We start from the raw sequence: 22861 nt of genomic DNA, 5'->3' as shown, positions 1-22861 counted from the left end.
TGTCCTATCCAACAACAATGTCATTAATAACTACAACAATAAAACAACAAGGCAATAAAAGAGAATAAATAAATATCTTTTTAAAAATATTTTTAAAAGTTAAAAATAATAATAACAATAATATAGAAAGACAATTAAGAAAAGTTTTAAAAATATATTACCAAGACCCCACATTTACAGACAGATATCTTTTCACAAGGGACTTAAAATATTAAAAATGAAGAGTCTTTTCAACAAATGGTGCTTGGAAAGTTGAAAGGTACAGAAGAATGAAGCAACTACCACGTTACCACGCACAAAAGTCAATTCCGGATGAATCAAAGGTGTCATTGTTAAACCAGAGGCCATCAATTACATAGAAGAAAACACTGGCAGGATACTTTACAATGTGTGTTTTGGAAATATCTTTGAGGATGCGAGTCTAATAGTAAGAAAACAAAACAACAATAACAAAGTAACCAATGGGACTACATCAAACTGAGCACCTTCTGTGAGTAAAAGGAACCATCAACAAAACAGAAAGGCATGCTATTGAATGGGAGAAGATCTTCACACACCATACTTAAATAAAGGGTTAATAATCAAAATGCATAAGGACCCGCATAAGGATCCAGGTTTGAGCACCCAGCTCCCCACCTGCAGGGGGTCACTTCACAAGTGGTGAAGCAGGTCTGTTGGTATCTGTCTTTCTCACCCCCTCTCTATCTTCTCCTCCTCTCTCCATTTCTCTCTGTCCTATCCAACAACAACAAAATGGAATCCACTTCTCCTGGCACCGAGCCCCAGCAATAACTCTGGAAGCAAAAAAAAAAAAAAGTAGGTAACTTTTCTCCCCTCAGTTTGCCCCTACACAGTCACGTCTTTGAAACAAGAGTAAATCCTGCAGAGATCTGTTTGTTTATTTATTGGACAGAGACAGACATTGAGAGGGAAGGGAGAAATAGAGAATCAAAGAGAGACACCTATAGCACTGATTGACCTCTGTGAAGCTTTCCCCCTGCAAATGAGGATGGGAGACTTAAACCCAGATCCTTGTGCATTATAATGTGCACTCAGCCAGCTGTGTCACTTCCCAGCCCCAACATATTTCTGAATTCTTTTTTGTTCTTTTTTTCTTTTTATTTATTTCTTTTTTTTTTTTTATTTATTTTTTTAGCAGAGCACTGTTCACCTATGACTTATAGTGGTTCTGGGGATTGAACCTGGAACCTCTGGGACTTCAGGAATGAAAGTCTTTGTATAGCCATTATGCTCTCTCCCCAGGACTTTTTTCTTTTCTTTTGCCTCCAGTGTTATCATTAGGGTTCAGGGCCTGCACTATGAATTCACTGCTCCTGGAGGCCATTTTTTCCCTTTTGTTCTTGTTGTATATCATTGTTGTTTTTATTATTGCTGTTGTTGTTGTTGGGTAGGACAGAGAGAAATGGAGAGAGGAGAAGAAGACAGAGAAGGGGAGAGAAAAATAGACACCTGCAGACCAGCTTCACTGTCTGTGAAGTGACCCCCCTGCAGGTAGGGAGCTGGGGGCTGGAACCTGGTCCTTGTGCTTCATGCCATGTGTGTTTAAACTGCTGCACTACCGCCCAGCCCCCTCCCCCCATTTTTTTCTTATGATGACTACTACAGGGATGCTGTTTGGAAATGTAAAACATAAAATCCTTTTTTTTTTTTTTTTTTTTTTACCAGAGCACTGCTCAGCTGTGGCTTATGGTGGTGTAGGAACCTGGAACTTTGGAGCCTAAGGCATTTGAGTCTCTTGGCATAACCATTATGCTATCTATCCCCACCCTATAAAATCTTTTTATTTCCCCCTCATTTTCTTGGTGTCCCTGCTTTACTAGTGCCATGGTACATATATAGAACCTCTCTCTTCTGGGGAACCAGTCACAGGAGCTGGATTCCACTGCCCTGAGCAAAAGTACAAAGGAGCTTCCACAACTCCTGGGAGGGAGTATCCAGTACATATTCTGAACTTAAAATGAATAGATGTATAAGGTCCATCAACGATGATGTAAAACTTGAGCTAAATAAAAATCTGGTGCAAAAAAAAAGTTTGAATTATTTGTGGAAGCAAGAAATGTGTATAGTAAGCTGACTGATGACTCTCAGAAGTATTCACAATTCCAGGTTTATGGATGTGTCACCTTACATGACAAAAGTGACTTTGCTGGCATCATTCATTACGGGCTTTGAGATGGAGGTCAACTTAGTAGAATTCTAAGGATCTGTGACTGTGGAGGAGGGTGGGGAGGGAGAGGTCAGGGGCTCAGAGCTGGAGATGTGATGAACTAGGTGATGTGCTTCTGGCCACGAGCCAGGGAGTGAGACCGCCTCTGGAAGAGACAGGAAACCAGCTATATTCTGCCACAGGGCTGGGGGATGATTTTGTTTGTTCGTTGTTTGTTTTTTCTGCCAAGAGCCATTTGAATATTTGTAACATCATTTAAAGTCCATACAAAATTATTCAACTTAAAAAATCAATGAAAAATTTCCCTGGGTTTACTGAAGTTGGAATCCCACCTGCAGTTTCCTTGAAAGGGCCAGACCAGTGACCCATTGGCTGGGTGTTTCTCACCTCTGCTCTAGCACCTCCAGAAGGAAGCTATCTCAGCTGATAACTTGCTTTCAGCCCATTTCACCTCTGACCTTTAGAACTATAGGAGAGTATCTGTGTTTGTGTGTGTGGGGGGGGTTGTTTGTTTGTTTGTTTGTTTGTTTGCCTCCAGGAGTATTACTGGGACTTGGTACCTGCACTAGGAATCCACGGCTCCTGGAGGCCATTTTTCCCCTTTTGTTGCCACCCTTGTTGTTATTGTTGCTATTGCTGTTGTAGTTGTTGGATAGGGGCCAAAGAGAGAGGAAGGGAAGGCAGAGAAGGAGAGAGAAAGATAGATATCTGCAGACCTACTTCACCGCCTGTAAAGAGACCTCCCCCCCCGTGCAGGTGGGGAGCTGGGGGCTCAAATAGGGATTCTTGGCCCGTCCTTGCGCTTCGTGCAACATGCGCTTAACCCGCTGCGCTAACGCCCGCTCCCAATCCCACCCCCATCCGTGTGTTTTAAGCCACCAAGTTTGTCATAATTTCTTACAACAGCAGTAGGAAACCAATACTCTATACGTAATTTTTCTCTCATCTAGCGAAAATGGCTTTCAATTTTGAACTGTTTGGTCAAGAAATAAACTTTTTTGATTCATGTTTCACTTGCATTTTTAAGTTTGCCTACATTTACCTTCTTGTTCAATGTTTTTGTCTCACTGTGAGGGAAGCTCAGTTTATTCATCTGTGAAATGAAATCTTGATCTTTTAATCATTTAAAATCATTTTTAGTATTTATTTACTTCTGTATTGGATAGAGACAAATCTATAGCAACGGGGGAAATAGAGAAGGAGAACGAGAGGGAGAAAGAGAGAGAGAGACCTCCAGCACTGCTTCTTCATTTGTGAAGCTTCCCCCCTGTAGGTAGGGACCTGGGCTTTGAAGATGTGTGCCCTACTAAGTGTGCTACGACCTGACTCCTTAAAATATCATTTGAAAAATGTGTATTGTAGGATTTAAAAACTGTTGAAAGCTCCATAGTGCAATGGATAGCACATTGGATAAGTTTTTTTTATTATTATTAGTGGGTTTTTTATTTTTTTATATTTATTTATTTTCCCTTTTGTTGCCCTTGTTTTTTATTGTTGCGGTAGTTATTATTGTTGTTGTTATTGATGTCATCGTTGTTAGATAGGACAGAGAGAAATGGAGAGAGGAGGGGAAGACAGAGAGGGGGAGAGAAAGATAGACACCTGCAGACCTGCTTCACTGCCTGTGAAGCGACTCCCCTGCAGGTGGGGAGCCAGGGGCTCTGACCGGTATCATTCCACCAGTCCTTGCACTTCATACCACGTGCGTACCACGTGCGCTTAACGCCACATGCACTTAACCTGCTGCACTACTGCCCAACTCCCTCTACCATATACTTTGAGAATGAGAGACTGCGTTGTCTATAGAGTTTCTGAAAGCCAAAGAGAGGAACAGTGGGCATTGTCAGATGTCAATGCGTGCCTTTCTGAGGAAAGATTTCAAAAATCCAGAGACCCAAAGGAAATAATCACAAAGCCAGAGAAAACTAAAAGGTAACTTGGTAAACTAAAATTCATATATATGTATATATGAGCTCTAGATAATAAAAATGAATGATCCCAGTTGAGGATGAGGTTTCTTCAGCAAGAAACCATCAGGGATGCCTTCTCTGCAGGGAGTTCTCTGAGCCTAGACCGGAAACTTGTGTTAGAAAGATGGACAAGTATGAAAGAGCCTGTCAAGAAAATGAGTAGCCAATGTCAGCTTAATCATGCAGAAAATGGTAACAACAAAAGGAACCTTTTCAGTTCTTGAGCCAGCTGCTGCTTAGAGGCAAGTCAGCAAAATGAACTGATGACCCATGTGCTCAGTTGCTTCCTAGCAGTACCTCCCCCAGCACAGACGGCACTACATCCTGGAGACCAGACAGAACAGAGTGGCTAAGAAAGAGATAGAAACAAGGTGGTCAAGACAGTAAAATTCCTGGTGGCATAACGAAGTTCAAGACGAGGCCCATGAGATTAACATTCCCAGGTGCCGGGTGACCTCCAGGGAGACTTTCTTTCGAATTTACTTTCACTTTAATCATCACTTCTAGGTTCCTTGAGAAATAACTGAGCAGAGCCAAAAATAACAGTTGACGGCATTTTTCTAATTTTCCAAAAAGGCAGACATTATATAGGGAGATGCTCTGTCAGACCATGGGCAGACTTCAGATCAGATTACTAGACATGATTTGTGATTCAGAAGATGAATCCCAAATGGCTACCTCCATTACTTCTGAAAGTCTGTGGCCAGGGCCAGTCCTGGGCAAACTGGACAAGCACACAAGTTACCATGCATAAAGACCCACATTGGAGTCCCCGGTCCCCACCTGCAGGGGGGAATCTTCAGGAGCAGTAGAGCAGGCTTCAGATATATCTCTTCTCTCTCCTCCTCTCTTGCCCTATTTCTATCGCAATTTTAAAATAGAAAAGAAAAAAAGAAAAATGGCCACCAGGAGTGGTGGATTCAGTATGCACACACCGAGCCCCAGTGGTAACACTAATGGTAATTTAAAAAAAAAAAATCCACTGGGCCACTCCCTGTGCTACTAGTTTTGTTTTTGTTTTTGTTTTTGTTTTCTCACATTGCCAGAACTCTAGGCTAACTTTGTCATGTGTTAGGAGAGAAATGGAGAAAAGGCGCCACAAAACTGGCTTTCCCCAGTGCAGTGGGAAACAGCCTTGAACCTGGGTCACCGGCAAAGCAGGCACCCTCCCACATAAGTGATCATTCCAGCTGTCTGCTCTTTGTCTTTTTTTTTGTTTTTACTCTTTCATCTTTAGATTATAATAAATAAACTGGTAAATCAGGAGATTGATACAAACTCAGAATATCAGTTCTGGAAGTCACGTCAATTTAGTCTCATCATTTTACAGATAAGGAGACTGGTGCTCTAAATAGGGTAGGTGAATCCTGGATAATAACAGTTCCACCCAAACACAGAGTTCAGGAAAGCAAACACATGAGCAAGATCTCTGGCAAGGACCATAGTTATGATTTTAGGATCACAACTTGTACAACTGCTTGAACAGTCAAAATGTATAGCCCTGTTTTATTACCTGAACATCATCCAAGACAAAAGGAATCTATACACTGGCCTGTCCTTGTAGTAGCTTCTAAATGACATGTAGAAACAAAACATCCAGTTCAGAAGGCTGTAGATATGAGGGACCTAGAGTGAATCCAGACTTTTTCATTGTGTTGAATGAGCACAGAACCTATAGTGTAGCACTTAAAGGGTAAGACTTGAATTTCTTCACAAATGCTGAAAGAGGGTCCTAAGTCAGTAGCAGCTCTTGTGAACAAAGTGTTAAGACTTAACTATGAACAAAACAGGATAGTAAAATAGAGCAGTCTGGAGGGTTGAGAACTAGCAGTGCAGTCTTAATACTGTAGACAGAAATCACAATCCCTCCAATAATGCCCATGTCCTAATCCCCAGGAGCTATGAATGAGCCACCTGTATAGCAAAGGGGGGGTTGTATATGTGATTAAATTTAGGGCCCGGGGAGTTGGGCGGTAGTATAGCAGGTTAACCACACATGGCGTGAAGCGCAAGGTCTGGCATAAGAGTCCCAGTTCAAGACCCCAGCTCTCCACCTGCAGGGGGGTTGCTTCACAGGCGGTGAAGCAGGTATGCAGGTGTCTGTCTTTCTCTCCCCCTCTGTCTTCCCCTCCTCTCTCCATTTCTCTCTGCTCTATCCAACAATGATGACATCAGTAACAACAACAATAACTACAACAGCAATTAAAAAACAAGAGCAACAAGAGGGAAAATAAATAAATAAATAAATATTAATAAATAGATAAATAAATTTAGGGCCTGAGCTTATACTGGATAATCCAGTTAGAGACTCAACATACTCACAGTGGGCCTTATAAATGAAAGATGAGCAGGAGAATTTGAGTAAGAAAAGGAGGTTGTGATGACAGAAGCAGAAGTAAAAATGAGGGGTTGAGCGGTAGCACAGTGGGTTAAGCACACATGGCATGAAGCACAAGGACCAGTGTAAGGACCAGTTCTAGCCCCCAGCTCCCCAGCTTCAGGGGGGTCGTTTCATAAGCAGTGAAGCATGTCTGCAGGTGTCTATCTTTCTCTCCCCCTCTCTGTCTTCCCCTCCTCTCTCAATTTTTCTCTGTCCTGTCCAACAACAGCAATGACAACAATAATAATAACAACAGCAAGGGCAACAAAATGGGAAAAAATAGCCTATGGGAGCCGTGCATTCATAGTGCAGGCACCGAGCCCCAGCAATAACCCTGGAGGCAAAAAAAGAAAAAGAAAAGAAAAGAAAAGAAGTAAAAATGATGCAGGACCTCAACCTGTGTAAACTAGAAGAGACAAGAAACGGATTCTCTCCTAGAGCCTCTAGAAGAAACACAGCCTCCCTGATCCACTTTAGACTTCTGACCTCCAGTGGAAGAGCATAGATTTGTGTTGTTTTAAGCCACTGGCTATGTGGTAATTGTCACAGCAGCTATTTGCACAGTTTGTACATTTTGCAATGTGCCAAGTGTAATTTGCAGAATGCAATCACTCATTCACATCTGACATGTTAAGTCCAGTTCCAGCTTGAATCTGAAGAAGCAGGTTGATAAAATCAAGTGCATACAGGCACTGAAGGATCTCAACAGGGGTCGGGTGGTGACGCACCTGGTTGAGCACAGGTCCCCACCTGCCAGGGTAAAGCTTCACAAGTGGTGAAGCAGGGTTGCAGGTATCTCTCTTCTCTCTCCCTCTCTATCTCCCCCTTCCTTCTCAATTTATGAATGTCCACTAAATAAATAAAGATAATTTTTTTTAAAATCCCAAAATCACAGGCTTTTTTTTTAAGCTGAAAGACAAGGTATTTTCAACTTGAAGTATGGGTATTTTGAAGCTGCAATAAACTAAGACAAAATTGACAATTGTCTTCAAATGTCTGAAGGATTACTATATCAAAGAAAAATTAGGATCACTATACCCCCTGGGGTTGAACTATAACAAGAAAATTGAAGTTGTAGGGGAAATTAGGTCATTCTAATGAAGATATCCACAACAAACAGTACTGCCAACAAACTAAGTACTGTTCCTTGTTAGACAGTAAACTTCCCATTACTAGAAGCATCCAGTCAGAAGCTGAGTGGTAGCTACTCAGTGATGTCAGAAAGGATTCTTCCAAAGGATCAAGGTCAATCAAGAAGACTATGTACCTGTGTGCTAATTTTTTATGACTCTAGAACAAAACAGATTTTCTCCACAGTCCAGGCCTTTCCTCATGCTAAAATGTGTAATGAAGTCTCTCAGGAATATAAAAGGCAGTAACATGTTCCATATATAGCACTCAATGTTTTTTTAATTTTTTTATTGGGGGATTAATGGTTTATAGTCGACAATAAAATATAATAGTTTGGGGAGTCAGGTGGTAGTGCAGCGGGTTAAGCTCATGTGGCACGAAGCACAAGGACCGGCGTAAAGATCCTGGTTCAAGCCCCTGGCTCCCCACCTGCAAGGGAGTCACTTCACAGGTGGTGAAGCAGGTCTGCAGGTGTCTATCTTTCTCTCCCCCTCTCTGTCTTCCCCTCTTCTCTCCATTTCTCTCTGTCCTTCCTTAAAAAAAAAAATACAATAGTTTGTACATGCATAACATTTCCCAGTTTTCCATATAACAATACAATCTAGGTCCTCCTCTGCATGTTCCAGGATCTGAACCCTTCCCCCCCACCCCACCCCAGAGTCTTTTACTTTGGTGCAATACACCAATTCCAGTCCAAGTTCTGCTTAATGATTTCCCTTCTGTTCTTACTTTTCATCAGTGTTGTTTTTAAATCTCCTTGTGAGTCATCAATCTTGGTGAGTACATACTGAGGTCAGTACCTCAGAGCTTGTGTTCTTCAAAGAAGGCAAGCCCCCTAAAGTGAGTTCCTTCAGCATAAGCGGGAGAATCTGCGGTCTCCTTACTGCTACTATGACTAATTGAGGGAGAGAGATCAGCTCTGCCCTGTCTTAAGCTGATCGTATCTTGACTTAGTTCTTGACTTTTCAAAGTAAATGATGCCTCCTGTGTGTGTATCAGGAGGCTGAGCAGGTGAAACTTTGTAAAACAATGAGAAGAGCACCAGGTTCCTTGCCTGTCTAAAACACCAAGCCTTCTACAGTAATGGGCAGTATAAAGCAGAGCCCAATTCTGCAAAAGACCTTCTCACACTCTTACCTCTCCACAGGCTTTTCTCTGGAAGCCTTGAGTAAGGTGCTGCCTCTGCTACTACTTCATTTACACAAGAAAGAGCAAATTGCCAAGTAAAACCTCTCCTCCCACAGTCATCCTCTCCCCATGTGCCAGATGGCCCTGACAGTCATTAGGCCCAGGCTCACGGCTCTCCTGTGGGGACCAGGCCACCAGGCAACGCTTGCCAGCTACAGCCCACAGTAAGAAGGCAGAAATGTCTGTGTCAGTTGATTAAAACATTCTCAGTCAACATGACTGGACAAGTACCCACTTAGCTCACACCCAGAGATGATTGTGACCATAACAACGTTTAGACACAATATTGACCTTCCTGATAACAATGTTCCTATGTTTCTGCCTCCTCTTCCCCTTTCTTTGTCCTCCCACTCAGTGGGGTGTGTGTGTGTATGCTTGGTAGATTTCTGTCTTAATTCAATAGATGTTTCTTAAGGTAAGAGAAAAAGACATCATCATCATCCCAAGGGCCAGGCAGTGGCGTAACTGGTTAAGTGCACATACTATAAAGTGCAAGGACCCCTCCCACGGAGTTCAAGAATAGGAAAGCTGTCAGGGGAGGGGATGGGATATGGAGCTCTGGTGGTGGGAATTGTACCCCTCTTATCCTATGGTCTTGTCTGTGTCCATTTTATAAATAAATAAGTAAGTAAAGTGCAAGGACCCACGTAAAAATTCTGGTTCGAGTCCCTGAATGAGACAGAGAGCAGTGAAGCAGGCCTGCAGATGTCCATCTTTCTCTTTCCCTCTCTGTCTCATCCTCCATGCTCAATTTCTCTCTGTCCTATCTAATAAAATGGGGGGGACATCAGGAGCAGTGGATCCGTACTGCAGGCACTGAGCCCCAGTGATAACCCTGGAGGAAAAAGAAAAGAAAATAATAAATCATCCCTAAAGACTGGGTGATTATGCTTTCAGAAACACTAGTTTCTTTTCCTGTACCTGTCTTGTAGGAGTCATGGCCTAACATTTGCCTTTCTCACATTATGATGGCAGCACCTGGCCAAGGGCAGTGCATCAGCCAACCTCTCCAAGCATCAGAGATCAACAACCAAGTTTTAGTCAAAGCAGCACACACAACCTCAAGCCTTTCTACACCATCTCCAGCCCCACTCCCACTAGTACCAAGCTGCATAATCTCCTTTGAGAAGTCCTAGAGATGCCCCCCTCAACAGTGACAAGAAGCATAGGCTTCCAGTGAGTAGTACAAGGCTGTCTCCTCCTCATGTTGATGGGCATTTGGGTTCCATGTGAAGTGATATAAAATAGATTCTTACCAATACAATCAGACTGTAAAAGTTCCAGAGATATTTTTCTACAAATAGTAGAAAGTCTTGGGTAAATCCTTTCATGTCTCAGTTCTCTCGTCTGCAAAATGGAAATAATAATGCTTCCCAGTTGAATGGGCAATTCTGGGGATCATACAGCTTAGTTCATGTAAAGCATTTAGAAGAGGTTCTGGTAGCCCTTAATACTCACAGCACATTTTATCATTAATGAATGAATGCAAACTGAATCTGCATAAACATGTTATAAGTAAATTTATTTGTAAGCACACATAAATATATATACAGAGATAAATAAAATAACAGGTTAAAAAAAGGTCACCTCAGGGGGCCAGGTAGTGGCACACCTGGTTGAACGCACATGCTACAATGCACAAGGGCCCTGGTTTAAGCCCCTGGTTCCCACCTGCAGGAGGAAAGCTTCGCAAGTGGTGAAGCAGGGATGCAGGTGTCTCTCTCCCTCTCTATCTCCTCCTTCCCTCTTGATTTATGGCTGTCTCTATCAAATAAAAGATATAAAAAATTAAAAAGAAAAAAGGTCACCTCTTCTAGGTGGGCATTTTTCTGTTCTTTTTGTTTGTATTATACACTGTGAAATTTTTTTTTCCAGGACTACACTTTGTTATATGAAGAAGCAAAATATTTTCAGTTGCAGCCGATGTTGTTGGAGATGGAAAGATGGAAGCAGGACAGAGAAAGTGGTCGTTTCTCAAGGCCCTGTGAGTGTCTAGTGGTGCGTGTAGCCCCAGACCTTGGAGAAAGGATCACACTCAGTGGAGACAAATCCTTGATAGAAGAAGTGTTTCCAGAGATTGGCGATGTGATGTGTAACTCTGTCAATGCGGGCTGGAATCACGACTCAACGCACGTAATCAGGTTCCCGCTGAATGGCTACTGTCACCTCAACTCAGTCCAGGTATAACAACACTGTCCTACACTGAGTGGCATCAGAGATCACTCTGCATGCAGTTCCGTGCTTTCACAGAGTACTGAGAAACCCATCTGACAGCATTCCCATTGAGTCGGTGGTGAATGTGCTTCCTCCTCTGCAGCACTCACTCGATCATTCCACAGATATTACTGAACATCTGCTATGTGCCAGGTGCAAGTATGATCACCAGAGACAGAGAGAACAGCTCTCAGTATTCACGGTGCTTACGTCATGGCAACAAAGTGCGAAGCAAAGAGTAGCCAACACAAATGTTGGCCAGGTAGATATCAAAGGATACGGGGTCGGGGCCTAGGTGATGGCACACCCTGAAAAGCTAGCTCATACATTACCATACACAAGGACCCATGTTCAAGCCCCTGACCCCCATCTCCAGGCAGAAGGCAGAAGCTTCCCAAGATGTAGAATTTCTCTATTTTTCTCCCCCTTTTCCCCTTTTTATTTCTCAGTGTCTCTTGACCTCTATAAACAATAAAGAAATAGAGGAAAAGTCAGGGCTGGGCACACCAGGTTGAGCACACATGTTACCATGTGCAAGGGTCCAAGTTCAAACCCTCATCCCCCACCTGCAGGGGCAAGCTTCACAAGTAGTGAAGCAGTTAGTTGTTTCCGGAGTGGAGTGGTAATCACGTTCGCCTCACAAGCCGTGAAGCGATGCTGCAAGTGTCTCTTTCTCTTCCTCACTATCAGCTCTCCCCCTCTCAATTTCTCTCTGTCCTATCAAGTAAAATAAGAAATCAAAAAACTAAAAGCGAAAAAAGGGAAACAAAATCATCACTGAGCATGGTGGAGCATTCAGACACTGAAACCCAGTGATGATAACACTAATGACAAAAAAAAAGGTCATAGGGATCCCGGTTTGAGCCCCCGGCTCCCCACCTGCAGGGAAGTCACTTCACAAGTGGTGAAGCAGGTCTGCAGGTGTCTATCTTTCTCTTCCCCTCCTCTCTCCATTTCTCTCTGTCCTATCCAACAATGATGACATCAAGAACAATAATAACTACAACAATAAAAACTACAAGGGCAACAAAAAGGAAATAAATAAATTTTTAAAATATTTTAAAAGGGGGGGATTTGAGATAGAATATTTCAGGCAGAAGGGGTAGTAACCTCTGAAGGCACTACAGTGAGAGTGCTTGGCATACTGAAGGCTATCGGGAAAGCCAGTAAGGCTTGAAGAATGAGTGAGATAGGGAATGCAGACCACCTTGGAGCAAGGGTGGTAAGCACTCTGACATGTTTTTGTTTTGTTTCCTTCTGAATTTGGTTTGTTAGACTATGTGCATGAAATGGAAAACCACTGGAGGATTTTGAGCAAAAGAGTTACATGATGTACCTTGTATTTAAAAATGAATACGTGAAGGGCAGGGGAGCAGCACAGTGGTGATGCAAAAAGACTTTCATGCCTGAGGCTCCAAAGTCCCAGATTCAGTCCTCTATATCACTGCTGAACAGTGCTCTGGTTTAAAAGAAAGAAAGAAAGAAAGAAAGAAAGAAAGAAAGAAAGAAAGAAAGAAAGAAAGGAAGGAAGGAAGGAAGGGAGGGAGGGAGGAAGAAAGGAAGAAAGAAAGAAACCTCAAGCAACAGATGGAAAATAGTGGAAGCAAGATGGTTCAAGCTGAGAAGTATCTGGTTCTGAGCATCTTGCATTCAAGATAGGTTATAAGACAAAAATGAAGGGTGACTAGGATTTTTTTTTTTTTTTTTTTGGTCTCCAGGGTTATCACTGGGGCTCGGTGCCAGCACTACAAATCCACTGCTCCTGGAGGCTTTTTTTCCCATTTTGTTGCCCTTGTTGTGGTTGTTATTGTTATTATAGCTGTTGTTGCTGGAGAGGACAGAGAGAAATGAAGAGAGGAGGGGAAGACAGAGAGAGGGAGAGAAAGATAGACACCTGCAGACTTGCTTCACTGCTTGTGAAGCGACCCTCCCTCCCCCCCCCCTGCAAGTGGGGGTTCGGGGCTCAAACTGAGATCCTTACACCAGTCCTTGTGCTTTGTGCCATATGCGCTTAACCCACTGTGCCCCCTAGGATTTTATTTATTTGTTTGTTTGTTTGTTTTGTTTGTTTTTGTCATCAGCAGGGCTTCACTACTTCAGGCCCAAACTTTGAGATAGGAAAGAGACAAACTGAGAGAGTGGGGGACAGATGCCACAGCTCCAAGCTTCCCACTACTCAGTGCCCTCTGTGGCAGGCTTGAACCTGGGTCATGTGCATGACAAAGCAGCCACCCTCTCAGGTCAGCTATCCCTCTGGCCTGGATGATTAGGATTTTTGAGAGAGGAACTAGTGAGTGGGATTGCTGTTTTCTGAGCTGGAATAGTCAGTGAGAGGAGAGTTGACAGTGATAGAATTCAGAAGTTGAATTCACACATAATTAAGGATGTAACCCAGCAGTCGAGTGCATGCCTTGCATTGTGTTAAGCTCACGTACTAGACCCCAACACCACGTGAGAACACAGGGTGAGGATTGGGAGCTTTGGTGCTGTGGTATCTCTTCTTTTCCTTTTTTTTTTTTTTTTTGTTCCTCCAGGGTTATTGCTGGGCTCCGTGCCTGCACCATGAATCCACCGCTCCTGGAGGCCATTTTTCCCCCTTTTTGTTGCCCTAGTTGTTGCAGCCTCGTTGCGGTTATTATTGCCATTGTTGACGTTGCTTTGTTGTTGGATAGGACAGAGAGAAATGGAGAGAGGAGGGGAAGACAGAGAGGGAGGGGGAGAGAAAGACAGACACCTGCAGACCTGCTTCACCGCCTGTGAAGCGACTCCCCTGCAGGTGGGGAGCCGGGGGCTCGAACCGGGATCCTTACGCCGGTCCCTGCACTTTGCGCCACGTGCGCTTAAGCCACTGCATTCTTTTCCTTTTTTATCTCTTTTAATTTTATCAGTGATTTAATACTGATTTATAAAATTACAAGATAACAGGGGTACAACTCCACACACCCTTCCCACCAACAGAGTTCTGAATCCCCAATCCCTCCATTGTAAGCTACAGCATTTCTACTAAGGTTGCTGACATGGCATAACTATTATTTAGACAACTATCTGTCTTTTTTTTTTTTTCCTATGGTCCGGTCTTCTCTTCTGTTACAAATCACACATGCATATATTACTGCATCCAAATGTCCCTCCCTTTTTCCTCTTCTTTCTTTGGATCCTAATGAAGTTGGAGTTCAGAGCCCTCTGGTCATCTCCCTGACCATCACTTCTCCCCCACTGGGAGTATGGACCAAAATTCTTTTTGGGATGCAGAAAGTGGGAGTTCTGGCTTCTGTAATTGCTTCTCCAGTGGATATGGACATTGGCGGGTAAATCTGTAACTCCCAGCCAGTTTCTCTCTCTACCTAGTGGGGTAGGGCTCTGAGGAGATGAAGTTCCAGGACACATTAGTGAGGTCCTCTGCCTAGGGAAGTCAGAATGGATTCATGATAGCATCTGCAACTTGGTGACTGAAAGGCAACAAGACATGAGGCAGGACAAAATGTTTAAAGAACAAGAACCATAAAGTAGGAATAGAGCAGATGAGAATAGGGATTTTAGGGTAGAAAGAAGCTAGGAAGTCCATTGTAGGCATGTTCCTAGGGGCCCATGACTATCCCAGTTTTTGCTTGAGTTTGATAGCTAACATGGAGGTAGACAAAAATATTGTCTGAGAAGATGGTGTCAGAGTTGAGCATAGGGCTAGAAAGTTGGATTAGGACAGAGAGTAACTCCCAGTCTTGGAAAAAAAAAAAAAAATCTATGAAAAAAATCAACGGTTTACCCCATTGACCTGGTCCAGAGCCCATATCTGTTTATATTTAGCGCAGGAGCCTGTGTAACCTCTGACTGAGTCTCTGTTGCTCTGAGCTTGCAGTTCATTGTCACAACTGGGAACATCCCAGGTTGCACTCATTTCAGCAGGGCAAGATGACACAGCCTCCCTTTGGAGATTTGGGCAGCCTCTACTATTGCCACTTTAGAATGAGGGCAAGGTCCTGGGAAGGCCAGCAAGAAGGCTTAAGATTACATTCTTGGTGGAAGTGACCAGTGACAGTGGAGAGAGGGGTCTGTTAGAGGTCTAGGCCCATCATATTTATGTGGGAATCCAAAGATCCCCTGAATGTTCCCTTTTTACCTCTTTCCCTTTATGTCTAGAAAAAAAAATGAATGAATGAATTGGTTGAGCAGTATAGTCTCACAAGTCCAACCAGAGGAAAAAACATTGTTGTGGTCAGATAGTTTTTTAAGTTCTCATTAAGTCATCTTTGCCTTGTAGAAATGATTTAGTTATATGTAGAATTCTGGCAGTGAACAGTTGAACGTCTGATATAGCTTGTGTCCCTCAAGAAACAGAATGTTTTACATCAGTTTCCTGTGTTTTCACCTAAGAGTTGTAAAAACTGTTTCCCACATTAAAATGCCAGACATTTAGTGACACAGTGATTTTTTTTCCTGGCATTGAATATTTGATTTCAAAATTATTAAACATGAGAAGAATAGAATCGCTTCATTCTGGATATATTTCCTTATATATAACCATTGCATTTATTCTTACCTCCCTAAGTGCACACAAGGCAGTGGATGCTTCTGCTGTTGAAATTGTGTCTGTCTTCCAAATTTAAATATATTGACTTAGTATCTAGAAAACTGAATGATGGCAGAGCTGGCAGTGAATGAGCAGAGAATTCAGACAACATTGTGCTATTTCCATATTCTTTATCACCTCATAGTATATACTTTAGTAATGAATTAGCTTCTCTTTGCTGAGGAGGAAAAAAAAAACCAACCATGGGGCCGGGTGGTGGCACACCTGGTTTATCGCACATGTTGCAATGCACAAGGACCCAGGTTCAAGCCCCCAGTCGCCACCTGCAGAGGGAAAGCTTTGCAAGTGGTGAAGCAGTATTGCAGGTGTCTCTTTTTCTCTTCCTCTCCATCATCCCTTCCCTCTTGATATCTGGCTGTCTCTATCAAATAAATAAATAAAGATAATAAATTTAAAAAAAAAAGAACCAAACAGATCTAAATTTGAAACTCAGTTCCATCATTTACTTTGAACTTCAGTTTGCTCCTCTATAAAAATGGGCTAAGACTTGGGCCAGGCAGTGGCACACCTGGGTAAGTGCACACAAACTACAGTGTGCAAGGCCCCAGGTTCAAGCCCCTGGCCCCCACCTGCAGGAGAAAGCTCCAGAAGTTGTGAAGCAAGGCTGCAGGTGTCTCTCTGTCTCTGTCACCCCACCCCTCTCAATTTCTCTCTGTTCTATCCAATAATAAATAAATAAATAAATAAATAAATAAATAAATAAAAGATTTTTTTAATGGGCTAACACCACTCACTACCTGACTGATTATAAAGGTTAAATGAACTGGAAGGTGGAAAGCAAGCAAGTAATGGCCATTTCAGGTATTGGAAATGTCTGTCTCCTCCCTGCTGCCAGGTAATCCAGGGTCTTCTTTTGAAAGCACACGCAAATAAATTTAGGCATTGGGTTAAAAATCACTTTGGCACATGTGATTTCCAGCTTTAGGACAGTTCTTTAGGCTTCATCTGTGGCCAAAGGACTTATCTGCCCCTAACCGGATATTTGTCTTGGCCCCCTTGCAGGTCCTCGAGAGGTTGCAGCAAAGAGGATTTGAAATCGTAGGCTCCTGTGGGGGAGGGGTGGACTCATCTCAGTTCAGTGAATACGTCCTGCGAAGGGAACTGAGGCGGACGCCCCGCATACCCTCTGTCATCCGGATAAAGCAGGAGCCTCTGGACTAAATGGACATTTTTCTTATGCAAAAAAAAAAAAAAATACACAACAAATAACGCAAACAAAAAAAAGTGCAGTTGGGACAGCAAACCAAGTTCTGGACCTAAAACTGAACAAAAGACACATTTATATTTAGTAGAGACCACACCTGTATTCATATGGGAACAATTGGAATAGTGATATCCTCAAGGTGTAAAAAATATAAATATATATATATATGTATATATATATATATGTCAAAAGGTAGGAAATGCAAAAAGAAAAAAAAAAGGTAGCTAAGTTGGTGCTGTGATGGCCGGGATGTGTCCTGGGCCTCCCAGGGCCTCTGACCAATAAGCCATGAGCAGTGAGGACGCATCTCCTTACATCTCCCATTGCCAACAGCCATCCCTCCTTTCTTTTCCTTTTTTTTTTCTTTCCTTTTTTTTTTTTTCTTTTCAACCACCTTGAATGGAGTTTCTTTGCATTTGGAGGATTCCTGTCTCTTTGGGCGTGGTAGACCAGGCAGAACTTTAGAACAACTCTCATGAGCACATTGCCTTTGGAAGGAGTTAGACATGAAATTTTAAATGTAATTTGTACAGAAGTCAGTTTTTTGTCCACTTCACAGATACGAACATTACTTTTGTTTTTAAACTGATTGGTTTCACAAAGGGGCCAGAATTATTACTTGTTAGAGTCGCTCCCGTTTGAGTCTGCTGCTTTCCTACAATTTTTCAAATTTTATAATGTATTAAATACAATAAACTCTGTTTAAAAAAAAATAGGTCTGTGTGGAACACACGTGTTGGGATTGAGTTGGGCTGAAATAAAATTTTACTTTTTTAAAAAATTTTCTGCATTGGGCATCAAAAAAGGTCTAACAGCTGGGTTCAGTTTTGAGGTCAAACATGCTAAAGTGCCAGGGTGCTACTGTTGTTATCAGTTGTTGCATAGCAAGGGATGGGGGAGGTTGGGTAATGGTTATGCAAGACTTTTATGCAAGGGCTGGGCTGTGGCACGCCGGGTTAAGTACACATAGTGCAAAGTGCAAAGACCCCAAGCAAAAATCCTGGTTCAAGCCCCAGGCTCCCCACCTGCAAGGGTGGGGGGGGGGTAGTTCACTTGGGGGGTTCACTTCACAAGTGGTGAAGCAGGTCTGCAGGCACTTTCGCCCTATCTTCCCCTCACTCAATTTCTCTCTGTCCTATCCAAAAAAAAAAAAAAAAAAAAATGGCCACAGGAGCAGTGGATTCATAGTGCAGAGCCCGTGACAACCCTGGAGGCAAAAGAAAAAAGACTTTCATGCCTGAGACACTGAGGCCCCAGCTACACCCCCACAAGACCATAAGCCAGAGCTGACAAAAAGGGAGGGAGCAAAGAGGGAAGGGAGGGAGGGAGGGAAGAAAGAAGGAAGCTTGGTTACAGAGAAGACGACACCAATACCAAAACTTAGTGACTTGAAACATGATGGCCTCCTGACTGTTTAGCATAGACTGCCCTTCACTGAGTTGCTTTTGCACATGATGTATGATATCACCTGGGATATGATTGGGTTGGGATAGTCAAGATGACTTCCCTTGAGAGGCTGCCTATTGACACTGGCCATTGACCTCTCCTTTTAACTCGTGCGCAGCCCTCCTTGGCAGTTTGGTTCCAAGAAGGCGTGTCCCAAGCCATAAGGTTCTACAATGCGGACAACAGAAGCCACAGTCCTCTTGAAGATTGGGTTGGGAACTGCTCAGTGAGCTTCTGCTGATAGCTCTTGGTTGAACACAGAGCCCAGATTCAAGAAGAGTAGAAATAAATTCATCTTCTGTTTTGGGAGAATGACAAAGAATTAGTAGCCAATTTGAATTCCAACAACCACCACTCCCCCTTTCCCTGTAAGAATCCCAAAAGTAGGGCCAGTAATGGTTTTGGTAGTAGAAGTAGCTCAGAGCAGACCATCTTTTTCTGGTCAACAGAAAAATGAAATACCAGATATTTCAATACCACTTTGGAATTTTTTTTTTTCAAAAAAACTTTGGAAGCTCTTCTGTCAGCCCTGCTGTCTTTCTTCCTTACTTTCTCTTCCTCATTCCAGGCACTCAAAATATACCTGGCATGATGATAAGATTGACAGGTAAACTATAATGTGTTTCTGCTGCAGAAATGTTCCTCTAGTGATGGACTGTTTCCATCCCGAACTTTCTGCCTTTTTTTTTTTTCTTAATTAAAAAGCCTGTGCCTGAGGACACTAGTAATGAAAATATCTCTGACTTCTGAAACTAAAAGTAATCTGCTAATGGTTCCTATCACAGTCTGCAATACAGACACAGCCCAAAATACGGAATTACTCTAATGACTGCCACCAGGCTTCCACATGGTTGTTTAATTTCCCCTTATTTGAGACTAATATACCATTGCCTCAGATGGATACACCCTGGGCTGCTCCCACCAGCTGCTTGGTCATCCATATCCTACTGAACAAATAAAACAGTTGCTATATCATTTTACTAGTAACCCACTCTCATTAAGCAAAATTTCCCACAATCAATATCATAAAAAAAAAAACCCACACACACACATACATTGCAGGCATTCTGCTGGTTATTGTCGTCAGTAATATTTACCAAACATTCCCTTTGTTTAGTTAGCATGATCCCAACCAAATGCTCCACAAAAGGGTATGCATTTGCTATTAGCATCCACTTTGTTCTTTTGTGGTTTTGTTTTTGTTTGTTTGTTTGTTTGTTTGTTTTTATTACCAGAACACTGCTCAGCACTGGTCTATAGTGGTGCTGAGGGTTGAACTTCCTAAGTTCTTATGTTTTCTTGTAATGACTATACCCTAATTTCATATTCTTAGTGTGAGAAGTGATCTAACTCAACATACCAACCACGAGTACTAACTTTCACATTTTCAGTTCTTAGAGCATGTAGAGGGAGTCGGGTGGTAGTGCAGTGGGTTAAGTGCAGATGGAGCAAAGCACAAGGGCCAGCTTAAGGACCCCAGTTTGAGCCCCCAGCTCCCCACATGCAGGGGAATCACTTCACAAGCAGTGAAGCAAGTCTGCAGGTGTCTATCTTTCTCTCCCCCTCTCTGTCTTCCCCTCCTCTCTCCATTTCTCTCTGTCCTATCCAACAACGATTCTTCTAGCGTTTGCCCATCCAACAACGATGACATCAATAACAACAATAGTAACTACAACAATAAAACAACAAGGGCAACAAAAGGGAATAAATAAATAAATAAATGTTTTAAAAAATCTTAGAGCACGAAGATTTCCAGATAATATAGTACTTCAGGGTCTAAGAGACAACTTACCTTGTAAAGCACACACTTTACCATATGTAAGGACCTGAGTTTGAATGCCCAGCACTACATGGTAGCACCATGGACAGTACCAAGGGAAGCTTCATGAACAATGAAGCAGTGTTGTGATGTTTTCTCTATTCCCATCTTTCCCTTCCTCTCACCAAAATTAAAAGGGAAATTAAAAAAAAAAATTCTTCCAGGAATGGTAGAACTATGCAGGAATGAAGCCCCAATAACAAAACAAGACAGAACACTGGCTAGCTAGATGATTGATAGATTTATTATATGTATAATACTCTTTTCCATGTTTCTTGTTATTAATATTCAGCTTATACTCAGATATCACCAGTTGTCTCAATAAGGATTTGTCTAGCTGTACTTTATTTGCTTCCTCGATTATGGTCAAGACTAAGGCATTTCATTTACTAGTAAGGTATCTTTAGGGTCGCATTTAGAAAAACAGTACCTTCCCCTCTATTTCTGGTCTTTCATGACAAATAAAGAGCCTAAATCAATTGTTTTGTAATACTACATCATCTGGCTGTGTTTTACTAGTCCCACATCAGTAGAATTGGGTTTGCTTTTTTGCAAGAATTCTACATAAGTGATGTTATGTCCTTACTGCATCATGTCTCATGGACCATATTGCTAATAGTAATCTTGATCCATTTGGTTAAAATGGCATCTACCCATCATCTCCCCCAGACAATAATTAGGATCCACCTGCATATCAGATTTCAGGCTCAGGCAAAACAAACAAACAAACAAAAAACACTAGTATACCCACAGGCCCTTTGGAATATAACTAAAATATGCCTACTAGCTATCTACAAAACAGAGACATCCCCCACCCCAAACACTTCATCTGCACTATTCCAGCCTTTAGGTCCGTGATTGGTCAACAATGTGTTTGGCTTTGTATGTTAACTCCCTTGTCAACCACCAGGTTCCAGATGCTAGCAGGATGCCGACCTGACTTCCCTGGACAGACAACCCCACAAATATATCCTGGAGCTCTGATTCCCCAGAGCCCTTCCCCACTAAGGAAAGAGAGAGACAGGCTGGGAGTATGCATCGACCTTTTCAACGCCCCTCTTCAGTGGGGAAGCAATTACAGAAGCCAGACCTTCTACCTTCTGCATCCCACAATGACCTTGGGTCCATACTCCCAGAGGGTTAAAGAACAGGAAAGCTGGGAGTCGGGTGGTAGTGCAGTGGGTTAAGCGCACGTGGCACAAAGCACAAGGAACTGCAGAAGGATCCCGGTTCAAGCCCCTGGCTCCCCACCTGCAGGGGAGTCGATTCACAAGCGGTGAAGCAAGTCTTCAGGTGTCTGTCTTTCTCTCTCCCTCTCTGTCTTCCCCTCCTCTCTCCATTTCTCTCTGTCCTATCCAACAACATCAACATCAATAACAACAACTACAAAATAAAACAAGGGCAACAAAAGGGAATAAGTAAATAAATATTAAAAAAAAGAATAGGAAAGCTATCAGGGAAGGGGATGGGATACAGAGTTCTGGTGGTGGAAATTGTGTGAAGTTGTACCCCTCTTATCCTATCGTTTAGTCAATGTTTCCTTTTTATAAATAAAAAAAAAAATTTTAAAGAACTAGAAAAAAAAAGGTATGTACCAAATTTCTCCAATGTGAAATAATTTTTTCCCTTTATAAATTAGTAAGTAAAGGGCTGGACAGTGGTGCACTTGGTTGAGTGCACATATTACAGTGTGCAAGGACCCAGGTTCAAGCCCTTAATGGCCACCTGCAGGAGAGAAGATTCACAAGTGGTGAAGCAGGGTTGCAGCTGCCTCTCTTCCTCTCTCCCTTTGCCTAGCCATCTTCCTCTTCCCTCTCAATATCTCTCTGTTTCTGTCCAAAATAAATAAATAAAATATATTTTTGAAAAAATAATTAGTACATAATTTGTGGGATGAAATTGTGAGTCAATGTATATATATACAGTTTTCTTCAACATCGAAGGGGTTTTTTTTGTCCGTTATTTTTAACATTCATTTGGTAAACTTTTCCTGAATCAACTGTTACTTCTGCATTCATAAAACTATATTTTTGCCTGAATAAGAAATTATACATTGAAAAAAATGTACAGATGCTTGAACCATGTGTATTTGAAATCACCATTTTTAACAAAATACATTCTAGAGTACAAACTATAACTTTAAAAAATATTTTTATTTTTTATATTTTTATTCATCATTTATTTATTTTGGATAGAGACAGAAACTGAGTGGGAAAGGGGACAGAGAAGAGGGGAAAAACAGGTCCCTGCAGCACTGTCTTACTACCCATGAAGCTTCCCCAAGCTGAGAAAGGTAGATTCACAGAATGGTCTGGAATGCAGCTAGGTTAACTGGTTAAAGAGTGAAACATGACAAAATAAGAAAGATGGTATTGGACTGACTCAGGGTTGGCTCATGAGAAACAGGGGGGAGCTGGATTTCACTGAAAAACTTTTGGAGAAAGTAGGCTATGTATATATCTACCCAGGGGGGACACAGATTTGGTTGGCTATGCTCAGTTCTTTAGCACCAGGGATTACTTCCTGGTTCATTCGCTCATGAACTACTAAAAGGCTTAACACTGGCAGTCCAAAGGTGTATGGGAAAAAAAAAAAAGAAAGAAGAAAAGAAGAAAGAAATCACCTTGAGTTTAACAGTGACAAACTGAGATACCTATGACCAGGTGAGTGACAGTTGGGAGACAGACAGCAAGAGCATGTGTGTAGCTTTCAAAGGGGCAATCCCAACTCAAG

The 22861-nt window shown here is 42.3% G+C and overlaps 1 protein-coding gene across 5 annotated transcripts in view; it reads left to right on the top strand.

Moving 5' to 3' along the window:
• KCTD1 (potassium channel tetramerization domain containing 1) overlaps positions 1 to 17578 on the top strand; it is a 289937-nt gene extending 272359 nt beyond the window's left edge. For all 5 annotated transcript variants that reach the window (XM_060173641.1, XM_060173642.1, XM_007520065.2 and 2 more), the window contains exons 4-5: positions 10733 to 11038; positions 16662 to 17578. In XM_060173641.1, the coding sequence (XP_060029624.1) occupies positions 10733 to 11038; positions 16662 to 16820 (465 nt within the window). In that variant the 3' untranslated portion in view covers positions 16821 to 17578. The remainder of the gene's footprint in view (positions 1 to 10732; positions 11039 to 16661) is intronic.
• The last annotated feature ends 5283 nt before the right edge of the window (positions 17579 to 22861 follow it).

The sequence above is a fragment of the Erinaceus europaeus genome, chromosome 15, assembly GCF_950295315.1.
Source record: "Erinaceus europaeus chromosome 15, mEriEur2.1, whole genome shotgun sequence".
NCBI lineage: Eukaryota > Metazoa > Chordata > Mammalia > Eulipotyphla > Erinaceidae > Erinaceus > Erinaceus europaeus.
This window is presented reverse-complemented; position numbering and strand designations above follow the sequence as displayed.